The 17,962-nt window shown below is 34.0% G+C and overlaps 1 protein-coding gene and 1 long non-coding RNA gene across 3 annotated transcripts; both read left to right on the plus strand.

Moving 5' to 3' along the window:
• The first annotated feature begins 5,883 nt into the window (after positions 1–5,883).
• LOC103510432 lies at positions 5,884–7,464 on the plus strand. 2 transcript variants are annotated; one of them, XM_017444578.2, is made up of 4 exons: positions 5,884–6,118; positions 6,326–6,662; positions 6,882–6,980; positions 7,162–7,464. In XM_017444578.2, exons 1-4 carry the CDS (start codon positions 6,027–6,029, stop codon positions 7,420–7,422), a joined length of 789 nt encoding a protein of 262 aa, XP_017300067.1. In that variant the 5' UTR covers positions 5,884–6,026; the 3' UTR covers positions 7,423–7,464. The 2 variants fall into 2 exon arrangements, with proteins under 2 accessions (XP_017300067.1, XP_008473308.1); XM_008475086.2 differs by lacking the exon at positions 6,882–6,980 and having other exon boundaries at positions 5,886–6,118; positions 7,063–7,462.
• A 9,720-nt stretch (positions 7,465–17,184) lies between these two features.
• Positions 17,185–17,504, plus strand: LOC113467950. Its single transcript, XR_003391855.1, has 2 exons — positions 17,185–17,228; positions 17,356–17,504. It is a non-coding gene; the product is annotated as an uncharacterized LOC113467950 (long non-coding RNA).
• Positions 17,505–17,962: the final 458 nt, after the last annotated feature.

Genomic DNA, 17,962 nt, shown 5'->3' on the forward strand with positions numbered 1-17,962 from the left:
AGGCGACGGGGATAAATTGAATTATAAAAAATAATAATGATAATGATATTTACGTAGAAGAAGATTGTGTTTAATTTTAACTCTATAAAATGTACAGGAAAAAGTATATAAAAACACGAAATAAAAGAAAGTAGGTATTTAATTTTAGGAAATTTTTTTTTACAAGGACCTTTTTCCCTTTCTCCCTAAGGACTCTAGTTATCTTCCACTCGAATCTACAGTATGATAACTGATAACTTCTAGCATTTGGAGACTTTTGTGGCAATTGACGTTTGACAACTCGATCAGGTACCTATCGATGTCTAGACCGGAGACAAATGACACAATATGCCACTAAACCTTTATTTCGATATTAATAGGCACCCAAGCGAAAGGATTCCACCTGATGTCCTATTATTCCACTTCGACCCTTTTATATTACACAACGGTCGGGTACCTATTATGTCATTTCAAATAAAGGATCCAGGTACATTTTCTTTTGTAAAGAACCTTTTTTTATCGATCATATAAGAATGGAATCCAGAAAGTGTCACACAAAAAGGTGACTCAATAATTTTACTGTGGATATGAACCCAAACATTTAACCTAATAATAGGTAATTATATAGCTAGTTTACGACATGATAGTCACAGGTCAGTGGGATTCCCATGACAGTCATCAGAGAATAGAGATCTCATAGAATATACAATGCATATTTATGTTTTAAGTAGATAAATACCTATCTATTGTGCTGGTAATTTTGAATTTTATACCCAAATGTGTCTTTCGTTGTCCAGCCTCAGTGTATAGAGATCTCATAGAATATACAATGCATATAGTCTAAATGTTTTAAGTAGATAAATACCTATCTATTGTGCTGGTAATTTTGAATTTTATACCCAAATGTGTCTTTCGTTGTCCAGCCTCAGTGTCCATTATTATGTTCAATGTATCTTACTTATTGTTATAGTACTATTTACGCTATTAAACCATGTTTTAATAAAGGTAATTAATAGATACAAATGACCTTCTACCTGAATAGTCTACTAAAAAGACACACTTCAAGATTTTAATGAAGTTTTGTATGGATAAGCTACAGGGCTTGAGTTATATTATTATTCTATTCTCGTAGGTTACAGATTACAAAATATAAATACATGAACAAGATCAACATCTTTACAAGCTTTATTTAGATAGATAAAGATTATTTGTTCAGAGTTGCAATAAATGTGGACGAAAAAACGCAAGTAAGGTTCATAATAATATTTAGTTATATGAGAGAAATATGGGGCCCTAAAACTAAACCCCATTTGCCCCCATTAGTGTAATTTTAAGCTAACCTTGGTGGTTAAATGTGGACGAAAAAACGCAAGTAAGGTTCATAATAATATTTAGTTATATGAGAGAAATATGGGGCCCTAAAACTAAACCCCATTTTCGTTGTGTGAGACTAAACATACGCAAAATTAAATTAATAGAAGCATTTTCTATCTTCAATATATTATCTATTGCTACTCGTAGAAGTAACATGTGAGAACTGAGAAACCAAAAGAATATTGATGAAACCTGCGTTCAATTTTCATCATGAAGTGATAATGTCCACAGCAGCTCTGAGTGAATAATTTACTAACCTTTTACTTTACTTTATTTGGTTTTATTTACGTAATGAAATAAAATAAAACACTTTGCACTTTGTGATATTATAATAATGTATTTGAGAATAAAAAAAAATAAATAAAATAAATTAAAATTAAGTTCATTTCCTATAAAGATGAAACAAATCAAAATATTGGCCCATATACGAGTAGGTCAAAAGTTTAGAGTTTGAGGGTTCGAACTCTGTTTGAACCAAGCCCCTTCTCTGAACAGCTGACTGAAACTCTTTTTTTGGTGATAAATATGGTATCCAGCAGCTTGATAAATCCGATAATCCTATTTTTTTTCTACTTTGAATTGGTTATACGATTATGGAAAAAGCTTGTTAATACATAGAAGGCAATTTGAATCCAAATCAGCTTGCCTCCATTATTTCCTTTTATATGAACTGCTTGCGACTGGCAACACTTTTGACATGAACACCTACCAAAAGAACAGTTGTATTTTTAAAGTTCTGTATAAAATTCCCATCAGATTTCTTGGATTAAAAAATATTTTGATTGTTTCTCTGAACTTCAAGAAATTTTGATAAATCCGATAATCCTATTTTCTACTTTGAATTGGTTATACGATTATGGAAAAAGCTTGTTAATACATAGAAGGCAATTTGAATCCAAATCAGCTTGCCTCCATTATTTCCTTTTATATGAACTGCTTGCGACTGGCAACACTTTTGACATGAACACCTACCAAAAGAACAGTTTGTTGTATTTTTAAAGTTCTGTATAAAATTCCCATCAGATTTCTTGGATTAAAAAATATTTTGATTGTTTCTCTGAACTTCAAGAAATTTCAGATAACCTACGTAACAATTCTGGAATTCTAAATAAGCATTCCCTTCTTTCAGTTAAAATATAATATAAATCTACAATATTTTCTTTCTGTTTCCGACATCATTACTTATGCCTATTATTGTTCTTCTTCTGTAAAACTTTATCATTTCATTATCTGGAATTCAGACACTTATGTTGACACTAAAGCACCTGGGACATTAAGGTTGAACTTTGGTTAAATTTTCTATTACAAAACCTACTTTTGGATGATTAAATTTAAGACTTACCAATCAACAAAAATACTCCGTTCAAACTTAAATCCATTTAAATACAAGCTTCATTCAAACTTGACCATTAGATTCAATAAAATGAACAAAGAGGTGCAACCTTCATCAGGAAATTGAAAAGTTTACAGAAGTACGTGCGAATACATTGGTCAAACACATGAGTTAGATACATACATTACTATCTTTTACATCTAAATGTATTCATACCTAATTACTATTATTATTTAATGATTGTTTGTTTTTAAAAGCTCAATATCTCGTTAGTTTTTTTTTATTAAGTAGGTAGATAGATATTATTGGATCTAACCTAACATACGATTTTGTTTATTTTTGGTTTTATTCTTTATTCATTTAGGTGTTACTTATTTTCTTTTGGCTTTTCTTGTGTATGCTTACTTCCATAAAACTAATTTGGCAAAAAAATCCTTGACGAATTTGAACAATGTTTCTGAGAATTACATGCAGAATCGAGGGAGAAAATAAATTCCTAAGAAGTAGGAAAAGTGTTTTGGCAAAGTAAGCAAGAAAGGAGGGAAGTACCCCGCCTCAAGTTAAATACGTAAAATAAATCTCTAATTTAGATAAAATTACGTTGATATGGTATGTAAAAGTTGACATGTCATGTTAGCTGTGTGTAGCTGAAGAGTTTAATAAAAACACAAAATTTGATCATTCCCAACAAAATTACATCAGGTATTGACCTTTCTAGAATTTCCTAATACGCATATTTTTTACATCTCAACTCTCAACGCATCAAAAGTGGTGTAACTATGCTCCTACATAGGTAATGTTCAAAATTTAGGTATACCGCATCATCTTGGTTCTTCCTTTATTAACCTCTTCAATAGCTTCGTACTATGTATCAACTAAAACTGTCTCAGGTCATAGAAAAATATAATAAAATTGGATTAATCTCGATAGTCATGTAACTAATACTACCTATTCTTAGTTTCGTATATAAATTTTTCCCCTAAAACGCTCAGAAATAATATCTCATTAGTAAAGACATGTCGCCTGCGCTAGCATCAAAAGTGGTGTAACTATGCTCCTACATAGGTAATGTTCAAAATTTAGGTATACCGCATCATCTTGGTTCTTCCTTTATTAACCTCTTCAATAGCTTCGTACTATGTATCAACTAAAACTGTCTCAGGTCATAGAAAAATATAATAAAATTGGATTAATCTCGATAGTCATGTAACTAAAACTACCTATTCTTAGTTTCGTATATAAATTTTTCCCCTAAAACGCTCAGAAATAATATCTCATTAGTAAAGACATGTCGCCTGCGCTATAATAATAGAATTTTCTCTAAGCAAAGACGCATTCGACGCGACGTTATAAGTTAGGTACTTGTTAGTTCATTTCGAATTGAATATTTTCTCATATTGAGGCAAATAACTGTAATTTTATGATTTCCATTACCAAACTATTTTTGAGTGTACAAAGATATTAATTTAAATAAAAACAAGATAAATTAAAAAGGATTAATTAATTAGTCTTAAGTATTTTTTACCAGTAATTTACGTAATATTTTTTTTTTTTTTTTTTTTTTTTTAAAATAGAAAATGTAACTTGTTATACTCACAGAGGAAATCACGAGACATCAAAGTGAAATAATTCAAGGTACTATCACTAACCTATGTAGGTATACTATTCCAACGTTACCAACTAACCTGTGAAAAAGCTGGAGAGCACGTACATAATTATTGCACCTTCTAAAATGTTCATTTCTGTCGGTATGTTAGCATATTTCCTAATGTAAAAAGTAATATTCTGCCTATTTTACATTATTAAAAATAATTGATTTTACTTTGTTTGTTATTAATATTGAAATTTAAAATTGATAATAAAGTAAGATAATTATTTATTTAACTAAAATGTTATAAATTAAGGATTATTTTATATGTATTAATTAAGAATTAAATTAATTATAATACCTTTACTCTAGTTAAAACATATTCAATAAAAATGAAGACAATGTTTTCAAAGGAAAAGATAAAATTACAAAATTTGTTTGAATAATTATAAAAACTTACCTACTACCATCAAATTTTAAAGCTTGTTTTTAGTTTTGCATTATTTTTGTTATAAAAAAAGTTAGTATCCCATCCCTCCCATTATTTTAAGTTTGCATATTACTTTTTTTCTAAGAGGTTTGACAGAGGGAACTGTAACTGCTAGGGTCTTATCGTCCCGAAATCGAAGAGAGAAGGAAGACAGGATAGGAGGAAAGCCAGCCGTTCCGAGAACGAAGATTATCTTTTTTGCTAACTATGGCTTTCACAAAGCCAAACATTTCTATGACTGTTGAGAAAAGAACTATACTTTCTGGTTTCTGGTAGAGGCATGTTCATCAAATTATCCCATTTCAGCTGCCTCTTCAAATGATTTCATTTTGGTTGTGACCAAGTTAGTAATGTATAGTACGTATTCTATACATCGTTGTTTATTTGTTGGATTCTTTCATTATTTATTTCCTTTTAAGTTTATGTTTATTTCTATTTGTCATGGACATATATTTTACCTATTACTTATGTATTTAGGGTTGACACTTGTTTTGAAACACTTCTTTTGTAATTTTGTGATAAAATTGATACCTTCGCCACGAGACGTATGAAATCCTATCCTAAACATACGATATCTCTTTCGAAAATTCAGTAGGTAGGTAACAAGATATCAGATTTTGTTCGTTTGAATAAAAATAAAAGAAAAAGAGAAAATGACCTGCTCTGCTCTGTTAGCTGATTGTATGTATAGTTATTGCTTCATTTACCTAACTTTGAACCTTAAAATTAACTTCATTTTCCCCCACTCTTTTTTCCGTAATTTCTTACTTTCTTTTCTTCCCAAACCATTTGTTTTCTCTCAAAATATAATATGACATAAAATATTTATGTATCTGTGTGTACATTGTATTAAGTTGAGGTCGGTACTTCTAGGTTTCAAATTCTTTATTGTACGAAACATTGTTGTTAATATAAAATAAAACAACTAAAATATTCTAAGTTTTACCTAAAACACATAAAGTTTTAGTGTTTTCTTTATGTTTTCTAGGCTCTCATTCCGGGATTTCCAAGACCAACACTTGTGACTCTCGTGAGTTTACCCAACATAGGGGAAAATTCTAAAAATCTGCCACGAGGTGAAAGATGACTTGAATCCTTGAATGTACTTAGGAGATATTTCGAGCCATTCACTTTCAAGTCTTCATAACTTGCAGAATTGCAAATTTTACACAGATAAAATTTCGCAGCATACCCACACAAGTCGAAATTTATTGTAATTCACACCAAAATCCAAATCTCACACAACTCTCAATTAAATTCCCATGTACCCAAATAAAGACGCATGCCAAAAGGAAATCGCTAATACCGACAAGATTGTTCGTCAGTTGAACAAAGTCATACGGGACTTCGACAAGTAAGTGTTTGGTTTTCAAACCTAATTAATACTTCAGATAGGTAGGTAAGTAGGTATCTAATAGTACTTATCCTGTCACCTTTTGTGGTGGATGTTCTGATCTTTTTCCGCTGGAAATTCAATTCACTTTGTCTATCCCTTAACTCATCTATTGGGAAAATTAATTTATATTTTACTTCTGAGGAAATCCGTTATACCTACTTTCAGCAAAGGCAAACTTGAAAAACTTGAAGAGCCCACCCATCCGAATCGTGCCAGAGATTGCACTCCTCCCCGAAATCTGATAAACCAATTAGATCCAATGGAGTGCTGCAGTGCTCCCCAAATTGGGAGACAGCAAGACCCATACTTGAAGAATGGCATGGAGATAGCTCCTAGAGAGACAGAATCAATGCACTGTCATTATCCCACTGAGGAACGTATGGTAAAACCTCTGATAACGCACAATGGTCTGACGGATATACGGTACACGACTGATAAGAACAAAGCTATCTATGAAAGCGGAGTCGGGGTCCAGTATAAGCTGATAAACGTGACTCCGGAGGTAAATTATTGCAAATCTCCCCAAAATTTCAAAGTTCTTGACGTTTTAGAGACTCTAAAGTTACTCGTAAGTAGGTACCTTTGCAAAATAGACCTACTCAGTTAATGTTGTTTTTACTCTCGAATAATTATTACCCTTTCCCATTAATTTAAGACGAAAATGTGGGGGGAATGGACGCACTTATTTTCTCATTCATTCACCCTGTTATTCAATTTACAGATTGAAGCGCCTTGGTGCAAAAGGAACGGGCTGCAGGACTATTGGATGGAAGACCCGAAGTATGCCCGAAAAGGTATGGACAACTACTCGACGCCCTACCCTTGCTGCAAATATCAAAGTTGGCCGTACAGAATGGACGCACTTATTTTCTCATTCATTCAACCTGTTATTCAATTTACAGATTGAAGCGCCTTGGTGCAAAAGGAATGGGCTGCAGGACTACTGGATGGAAGACCCGAAGTATGCCCGAAAAGGTATGGACAACTACTCGACGCCCTACCCTTGCTGCAAATATCAAAGTTGGCCGTACAACAAGAAATTCCAACCGGACAAAAGTCCCAGAAAAAATGTCGTGGAGCAGCAAGGCTGGGATTGTTGTGTGAATGGATCGGATAGACGAGGAGCCCAGGAACCACAGATGAAATATAAGGCGGGCAATTGTGAACAGGTTGCGCGTTGTAAAAAGAACCGACACCGGGATATAGCCCCTGTGCAGCCGAGGGAACATGAATTTGATTGGAAAAACTGTAACTTCAAATAAAGCGATAACCTTGATTGTTTTCCTACAATAAGAAGAGAAATTTGATTTTCTCTTCTTTCATTCTAAATACTCGTATTATTTTTGAGCCACATTGCATAAACACTACACAACTAGGCGTTCATACAATTCTACTAAAGTTAGAAATTTCCTCATTCAAAGAATTCCTAGGGTAGGTACTAGGTAGGTACCTAACTATTTTCTCTCGTAAGGTGCTTTAACTCTAGCTAGTAGGCCAAGTTCTCAGGTGGATTGAATCATGTCGCCAGGTAGGTACATTTTGAACAGTGTCCTAGTGAACACTTTTCTGGTTCCACTCAGCAACTCGTGATTTCTTTTAGGCCCCTATCGTATATCGATGGTTCAAAAACTAAGAGCCACATTGCATAAACACTACACAACTAGGCGTTCATACAATTCTACTAAACTTAGAAATTTCCTCATTCAAAGAATTCCTAGGGTAGGTAGGTAGGTACTAGGTACCTAACTATTTTCTCTCGTAAGGTGCTTTAACTCTAGCTAGTAGGCCAACTTCTCAGGTGGATTGAATCATGTCGCCAGGTACATTTTGAATAGTGTCCTAGTGAACACTTTTCTGGTTCCACTCAGCAACTCGTGATTTCTTTTAGGCCCCTATCGTATATCGATGGTTCAAAAACTAATTAGGGTAACTATTTTCTCTCGTAAGGTGCTTTAACTCTAGCTAGTAGGCCAACTTCTCAGGTGGATTGAATCATGTCACCAGGTACATTTTGAACAGTGTCCTAGTGAAAACTTTTCTGGTTCCACTCAGCAACTCGTGATCTCTGTTAGGCCCCTATCGTATATCGATGGTTCAAAAACTAAAGATAGAATGAATACCTGATTTTTCTTTCGATTTATAAGACAGGCCTTGACAGCATTCACACTTCATAAATAATTTTTATTGTAACCTTCTTCGTAGACCCAGAGAGAAAGTGAAAACTCTACTGCGGACAAATACCATTCGATCTATAAAAATAACTTTAACACATACACAAGATCTGTATAAAATCAATGTAACCTGACAGTCCTCTAGGTATGAGTATATTATCGTAACGGAGCATTTGACGTGTTCTAGAAGAAGGTCAGTATTTCAACACGGTCTTGCAATTCTGGTATGTATTTCGTTATTGATTACCTGTACGTATCTACATTGAAGAGTCATTCTTTAGCAACCTGCCTACAAACCTGTGGGTTATTTAGGTATTTTTGTGCTTGGCTATTTCATACTCTCTTCTCTACCTTTCTCTTTCTTTATCATCTTCCTTTTACACAGTTTTCTAGATACCTTGATCCCAATCCTATCCAACTCTTTGCAAAGTATATACCTAGTCTGTGTTGTCTCTGTCTAATTTAGAGTAAAGAGAGTTTTTAATCTTAGCATGAAGGAGACTCACTAACTTTGAAGTTCACAAAGAAGTTTTTGGAAGAAGATACCTACCCTGGAACAGATTTTGCATTGTCATTCAGACTGCAGAACACATTTTAAACTTTAAATGGGATTTAAATGGGACTTGTTTTAAACTTTAAATGGGACTTGTTTTAAACTTTAAATGGGATTCAAACTCATTTGTGAAAATGTAGGTATGCCCTTTATCATAGGTATTCCAATCCACTTCCCAACATTATGTAGACCCAGAGAGAAAGTGAAAACTCTACTGCGGGCAAATACCATTCGATCCATAAAAATAACTTTAACACATACACAAGATCTGTATAAAATCATTGTAACCTGACAGTCCTCTAGGTATGAGTATATTATCGTAACGGAGCATTTGACGTGTTCTAGAAGAAGGTCAGTATTTCAACACGGTTTGTACCAACATAAAAGTGTAACTTGCATCTTGCATGTAATAGCATGCACGTTTACTAAGTCTTGCAAAACTTGAGATTCCGAAAGGAAAACTCAAAGTTAACTTAGTGGTACCTAGATACCTAGATAGATATCGGCATAACTTTTCTTCGTGGGTGAATTTCACAGTTTTGTGGAACTTAGAGGATCATAAACTTTAATAAATTCACGCACCAAAATCCAATATGTCACAAAGTTAGAAGTTCTTCAAAATAAAATTGGTTGAAATATATGCCCGGTATTCCACACAAATATCTGAATTCACACAGTTAGCACAAACATTAGTTACAAATTAACATTCCTCAACACCCCAAAATTTATTCAGTTCAAATTTACATGAATTGCACACTCATCCATACCGTGACAAAACAATCGATTCAACATGGAAGATCTTATCAACGCAGTGACCGGCGTGGTTCAGTCATTTGAACAATTCTCAGTGAACACCTTAGAAAAAGGCATGGATGATCTATCCAAAAAAGCGACCGAATCCGAGGTGCTGAAACAGAAAAAGAAGGAAGAGTTCAACAAAAAGGTAGCCGCGTTCAAAGAAGTCGCCATTAGTCGGTTTTCGGAAATCGACAAGCAAGAGTTGTACAATACGTTTGTCGAAGTTGCGGACAAGGTCAAGAAAAACGACGAACAATCCTACAAGGAAGCTTCGAAAACAATGGATGCCTTCGTGAAGAAATATAAGAAAAAGAAATGAAAATAAATAGTGTGGAAAAAAGAAAACAAAGCAAACAATAAAGAATTTAACTTGAATGTAAAATAATTTTCTACAAACTTCTGACACATTGACAAAGAAAAGGAAGGATGAGATGAGTAACACAAAGTGATAGTAGATAGATATTGCAGTGATTTATGAGGTGATGCGAGTACCTAGGTATATTCACAAAATATGATGAATGATCAGATTACGTATCGTTATGCAAAATTAAACTTAATGGTTTACGTAGGTATTTAGTTGAGTTAATAAATCTACTTGACCTACAGCGACATACCAACTTGAGCAATATTGATACATTTATAGGTGTAGTTCCACTATCTTTGACCATCTTCGATACTAAAGAGGTATTCTGAAGGTCTTTTCTTATATTTTACACCAATGTCAGTGAAAATTATTCATATTCCTTTGGATCCTTTACCTCGGCCAGTTTTGTCTACGTCTCGAACATCAAAGCTGAGCTAGCTGTGGGGCTGTGGTCATCTTCTGAACAGGCTACTTATTTTACATTCATAATTACCTACTTGGTTGTTTCCTTCTGCACGTCAAGGATTATGAACTCCAAACAGATTCATCCAAAGCACTCAACTATCCACAGTAATCAGTTACATTTTGATCTGTCTCACATCTCTCAGAACGTCGTCTTAATTTCCACACTGTTGTAACTTTGAACTTCAACAAAAATAACTCGAAAACCAGTTTATCTGATCCTGATCAGAGGAATTAATCAGGTAATCATATAGAGTTCGAGTAACCTTAAACACAGGATTGCAGCATGGCTGGATTGAGCCGTCATGTTCCCTAGGATGGTTGTGGATAGGTTGGAATCTGGATTTACCTTGTTCGTCAATACGATCATAGAGATTTTCATAAGCTTTATCATATTGGTAGAAACTGTCTACATATTATCATGTAAATTCGACTTGAAAAGTGGTTTTCAAATGGTCAAACTGATTCTAACCAAATCTAATTTTATTCTAAACAATCTAATTAGATTAGACATTTTGGATAGCAGGTGATATTCAGATTTCAATGATCCTCAAATTAGGAAATGCGCTGCACTTAAATGGCAGGATGTGAGTTGGCTAGGTAGATTTTTGGTAAACCAAAGATCATTGGTAAACCAGAGATCAGTTAACTTGGTTGGTAGGTATTTCATCTTTTTCAAGTCACAGGTATTGAAAGGATTCCAATATCAAGAATCAGAAGAAAAAAATAATCACAACTCTCAATGATATTCAGATTTCAAATGATCCTCAAATTAAGAAATGCGCTGCACTTAAATGGCAGGATGTGAGCTAGCTAGGTAAATTTTTGGTAAACCAAAGATCATTGGTAAACCAAAGATCAGTTAACTTAGTTGGTAGGTATTTCATCTTTTTCAAGTCACAGGTATTGAAAGGATTCCAATATCAAGAATCAGAAGAAAAAAATAATCACAACTCTCAAGATTCATATTAAGAAGTTTGATTCCTTCTGATTTTTTTAATCATTCTCAATGCGAAGATAAAAAATAATAATATTAATAATAAAACTTCTGGAACTGGTTTCTGTAGTACATATTTTTATTATTCAATTTTTTTCTCGCTCTCTTTTATTTTCTTCATAAACTTTAAGATAAGAGCTTTCAGGTTTTTGTATGTTTAATTTGATGTGATTCGATCATTATTTTTAAAATAATAAAGTAGGAGCTATCGGCACTTAAGTTCAATTTTTAACTACTGTTTGAAACTGGAACCTTAAGCGTCGCTGAACAGAAGTTGAAAGAACTGTGGCCATGGAGCATGGAGGTATCATACAAATAGAGATGATTGTGCATTCCCCATTGATTCACCCTATTGATTGAATCCCTACCTATAACATTGACTACAAGTGTCTAAATGCTGTACCCCACACTGAGGCTGGACAACGAAAGACACATTTGGGTATAAAATTCAAAATTACCAGCACAATAGATAAGAGAAATTTTCACAACAATGGTGATTTGGTGATAGTATTATTGGCAGTTTGCTCAGTGCATGATTCGGCGATGAAAAGTTATTTCGTGTTTTTACTTTTTCCTGTACATTTTATAGAGTTATAAGTAAACACAATCTTTTTCTACGTAAAGATCATTATCATTATTATTTCTTATAATTCAATTTATCCCCGTTGCCTATTGATTTACATACGTGAAGAATCCATTAGAATATTAGACAGATCGATGTAAGTTTCTCCTAAAATTAAATACCTACTTTCTTTTATTTCGTGTTTTTACTTTTTCCTGTACATTTTATAGATATAAGTAAATACAATCTTCTTCTACGTAAATATCATTATCATTATTATTTTTTATAATTCAATTTATCCCCGTTGCCTATTGATTTACATACGTGAAGAATCCATTAGAATATTAGACAGATCGATGTAAGTTATTTCTATGCTTATAATCTTTAATTAATTGAACAGATTCCATGGCTGTGGCAATGACAGTGGTCAAATGATTAACCATTTATTTATTTTTTAGCATTTCTTCTGGCCGGATCGATCTTAATAGCTCAACCTACTGTCCTGGATCTTGAAATATTTGCATTCATTCTTGCATGACTGTGTAAAAATATTAGTCCAGCATTTCTTCTGACCGGATCGATCTTAATAGCTCAACCTACTGTCCTGGATCTTGAAATATTTGCATTCATTCTTGCATGACTAAAGTCTCCAAATGCTAGAAGTTATCAGTTATCATACTGTAGATTCGAGTGGAAGATAACTAGAGTCCTTAGGGAGAAAGGGAAAAAGGTCCTTGTAAAAAAAAATCTCCTAAAATTAAATACCTATACTTTCTTTTATTTCGTGTTTTTATATACTTTTTCCTGTACATTTTATAGAGTTAAAATTAAACACAATCTTCTTCTACGTAAATATCATTATCATTATTATTTTTTATAATTCAATTTATCCCCGTCGCCTATTGATTTACATACGTGAAGAATCCATTAGAATATTAGACAGATCGATGTAAGTCATTTCTATGCTTATAATCTTTAATTGATTGAACAGATTCCATGGCTGTGGCAATGACAGTGATCAAATGATTAACCATTTATTTATTTATTTATTTTTTAGCATTTCTTCTGACCGGATCGATCTTAATAGCTCAACCTACTGTCCTGGATCTTGAAATATTTGCATTCATTCTTGCATGACTGTGTAAAAATATTAGTCCATTTATGTTAATAAGTGTTTCTACCTATGTCCGAGGTATGTTTTGTTTGTACTTTCTGATCACAGATTCTGGGCCAGTAGAGTTTGACCTATCATGCAGAGGCAATTAGTCGAACGTAATGTAAATGTGTCGGGGCTTAGGGGCGTTAAACACTTCTGTTACTACGGTAGCCGGTAGGTATAGGATTCTAAAGATATCAGGTCGATTTGTACATGGTTGAAAAGTTGACGTCTTAAATGCTTTTAATTTGTGCGTGAAATCGTGAATACTTCAGTTATGATTTTTTCATAAATTCGTGAGTAGACACTTATCACGGGCCTAAATCTTTTAGTAGAATTGGAGAAAATTGCGTCGATTCAAATTTTGGACACTCACTGAGTGGGACGTAAAACCAGGAAAGAGTGGTTGGTCCAGTTCGTCCTCAAAATATATCGCCTATATATGTAGATATTAGATATATTGAAAGGGATTTCTACTCTTATATCTAAAGACCTAAAGAGTATCTACTTTAGTCAGAGCACGGACGGACCATCTTAGAATATGACCACCAGTCTTCACAATGACTAGTGAGTTTCCCAATATACATATTAGTCCATTTATGTTAATAAGTGTTTCTACCTATGTCCGAGGTATGTTTTGTTTGTACTTTCTGGTCACAGATTCTGGGCCAGTAGAGTTTGACCTATCATGCAGAGGCAATTAGTCGAACGTAATGTAAATGTGTCGGGGCTTAGGGGCGTTAAACACTTCTGTTACTACGGTAGCCGGTAGGTATAGGATTCTAAAGATATCAGGTCGATTTGTACATGGTTGAAAAGTTGACGTCTTAAATGCTTTTAATTTGTGCGTGAATACCTACTTCAGTTATGATTTTTTCATAAATTCGTGAGTAGACACTTATCATGGGCCTAAAACTTTTAGTAGAATTGGAGAAAATTGCGTCGATTCAAATTTTGGCGCTGTTACTACGGTAGCCGGTAGGTATAGGATTCTAAAGTTATCAGGTCGATTTGTACATGGTTGAAAAGTTGACGTCTTAAATGCTTTTAATTTGTGTGTGAATACTTCAGTTATGATTTTTTCATAAATTCGTGAGTAGACACTTATCACGGGCCTAAAACTTTTAGTAGAATTGGAGAAAATTGCGTCGATTCAAATTTTGGACACTCACTGAGTGGGACGTAAAACCAGGAAAGAGGTGATTTTTTCATAAATTCGTGAGTAGACACTTATCATGGGCCTAAAACTTTTAGTAGAATTGGAGAAAATTGCGTCGAGACGTAAAACAGAAATGAAAATAAATAGTGTGGAAAAAAGAAAACAAAGCAAACAATAAAGAATTTAACTTGAATGTAAAATAATTTTCTACAAACTTCTGACACATTGACAAAGAAAAGGAAGAATGAGATGAGTAACACAAGGTGATAGTAAATATTGCAGTGATTTATGAGGTGATGCGAGTACCTATATTCACAAAATATGATGAATGATCAGATTACGTATCGTTATGCAAAATTAAATTTAATGGTTTACGTAGGTATTTAGTTGAGTTAATAAATCTACTTGACCTACAGCCCCTGGAATTATTAACCAGGTTTTTGGCGCGCAGATTTCTCATGTGGGTATTAAAATAAATTGGGTGAGTTTTTCTACACAGCCAGGTCAAAAGTCAACTTAGCTAAGCTCTTAAGGTAGATCGAATGATGGCATCAAACCTATAATATACATATGAGTCTATATTTACTGCAAACCTTTGGTAAAAGAACTTTTCGGTCATACTCAGAGAATCAGAGATTTAAAACACTGTTGGATGAGAAACTAAAGGCAAAAACGTAAAGTTTAAAATTTGGACCCCACTTGGTTCGTTTAATTACATTTTTTTCCTGACAGGAATTCATACTCTCCCGGGAAAAACAAACCTAAAATAGGTATTGTAGGCAGGTATCTGGTGATAAGAGATTTATCAGATAAGGAGCTAATAAGTACACTTTTCGGAAGAGGTATAAAATCTCCGTACAAGATAGAGTAATGCACCTGTGATAATAATGCTATTTACCTAGGTGTAACACATGAGAGTAGATAATGCAGTATTGCAGTGATACCTGTAGTGCAGTGATAGAGAAGTGGGGGGATGAACTCGTGGATACCATGGAACAAGAAAGCTAAGTACACTTTTCGGAAGAGGTATAAAATCTCCGTACAAGATAGAGTAATGCACCTGTGATAATAATGCTATTTACCTAGGTGTGAACCTAAAATAGGTATTGTAGGCAGGTATCTGGTGATAAGAGATTTATCAGATAAGGAGCTAAGTACACTTTTCGGAAGAGGTATAAAATCTCCGTACAAGATAGAGTAATGCACCTGTGATAATAATGCTATTTACCTAGGTGTAGCATTGTTATTCAGACTGCAGAACACATTTTACTTATTTTAAACTTTAAATGGGATTCAAACTCATTTGTGAAAATGTAGGTATGTCCTTTATCATAAGTATTCCAATCCACTTCCCTACATTATGGACATTTCACCACAGCAAAGTAGGCTTCCATAGGAGGCCATGGAAAGCGATATTCCATAGTAGGAAGATTTGAAAGTAAAGTTCGTGAAGCAATTCTAATGTTTAATAGAGTAGATAGTAGAAGACAAATCTTTTTCTCAGAACACTACACTTCAGCAGTTAACATGACTAGTGACTACCTACCTAAAAGGATTACAAGTTTTATACAAGGGTTTTTACGGTTACATTCTTCCTTTCTTGGTCTTTGATGGACCATATTTCCTACTTTACTCTTACTAGTTTTGCTACAATTAGGTACCTACTATATCTACTATTACAAAGTCCATTATTGATGTTCTGCTACCTGTTTCTAGTTCTGGATCACAGAGCCCAGCAAGTGCTTGTACATATCTTTTTCTCAGAACACTACACTTCAGCAGTTAACATGAGTACCTAAAAGGACTACAAGTTTTATACAAGGGTTTTTACGGTTACACACTTCCTTTCTTGGTCTTTGATGGACCATATTTCCTACTTTACTCTTACTAGTTTTGCTACAATTACTATATCTACTATTACAAAGTCCATTATTGATGTTCTGCTACCTGTTTCTAGTTCTGGATCACAGAGCCCAGCAAGTGCTTGTACAGTTTTCACCTCAAATGATTTGCTTAGAATAGCTTCAAAGCTTCTTTTATGTAGAGGTAGTACTGGTAGGTAACTACTACGGACACCCAACACTCCAGTTACTGCTCTGAACTTGTTTTGTATAATTTTGTTTGAAAAGTTCACTGGTATTGTGGTTTGGGTTCTGAAACTTGAGCCACGTTGAGATTCTATTGTAAAAATATTGAAATGAGTATGGTCAGTATCAAGATGAATTACTAAACAGGTCATGAGCTGGTTTGAACATGGCGTAGGTGAGTGCAAATTTTTGACACAGGTATAATTTGACACTATCCAATTGACGTTTAAATCTTGATCGATACGAGACCGAGATTAACATAATGAATGGTTGATGGTTCGACTTCCACGATAATTCCAACATCCCACTGAATATGTTTCGTCAAATGGCAATGACACCCAAGATTAGTCTCTTATCTACTATTGATTTTCTCCGGGAGTCACCAGATGGTGTAGGATAGTTAATTAAGGCAGTCTAGGCAAGGAGCCTTATTACTATTTACGGTGAGATCCGATAGGTGAACAAAAAACATCACGTACAAGGAAATAAACCTTATGACGTCATTAAACTGCTAGGTACATCTCCTGGAGAACTGGTGTATCTAGTATTTGGAGAACACACCAGGGGAACATACCAACTTGAGCAATATTGATACATTTATAGGTGTAGTTCCACTATCTTTGACCATCTTCGATACTAAAGAGGTATTCTGAAGGTCTTTTCTTATATTTTACACCAATGTCAGTGAAAATGATTCATATTCCTTTCTGACACATTGACAAAGAAAAGGAAGGATGAGATGAGTAACACAAAGTGATAGTGGATATTGCAGTGATTTATGAGGTGATGCGAGTACCTAGGTATATTCACAAAATATGATGAATGATCAGATTACGTATCGTTATGCAAAATTAAACTTAATGGTTTACGTAGGTATTTAGTTGAGTTAGATATTGCAGTGATTTATGAGGATATGAGGTGATGCGAGTATATTCACAAAATATGATGAATGATCAGATTACGTATCGTTATGCAAAATTAAACTTAATGGTTTACGTAGGTATTTAGTTGAGTTAATAAATCTACTTGACCTACAGCCCCTGGAATTATTAACCAGGTTTTTGGCGCGCAGAATCGAATTAAACCATGTAGGTCTATGTTCAGGTGAAAATTTGATTCGTATAATCAAGGATTGCAAAGAAAACTCGTTTTCTTTTAATCCATTTCCCTGATCACGTGCTCACCCAAATATTGGCATACATACGGAATCTTTTATGCAAGTCACTTAGGTAATTAAAGGACTATTATTTACCTATCTACTCGACCGAATTTGCTGAAAAATCACCTTTACGTACATAGGTATATTGGGAAACTCACTAGTCATTGTGAAGACTGGTGGTCATATTCTAAGGTGGTCCGTCCGTGCTCTGACTAAAGTAGATACTCTTTACATATAAGAGTAGAAATCCCTTTCAATATATCTAGGATTCTAGGCGATATATTTTGAGGACGAACTGGACCAACAACTCTTTCCTGGTTTTACGTCCCACTCA

This window comes from Diaphorina citri, unplaced genomic scaffold (genome assembly GCF_000475195.1).
Source record: "Diaphorina citri unplaced genomic scaffold, Diaci psyllid genome assembly version 1.1 scaffold599, whole genome shotgun sequence".
Lineage (NCBI taxonomy): Eukaryota > Metazoa > Arthropoda > Insecta > Hemiptera > Psyllidae > Diaphorina > Diaphorina citri.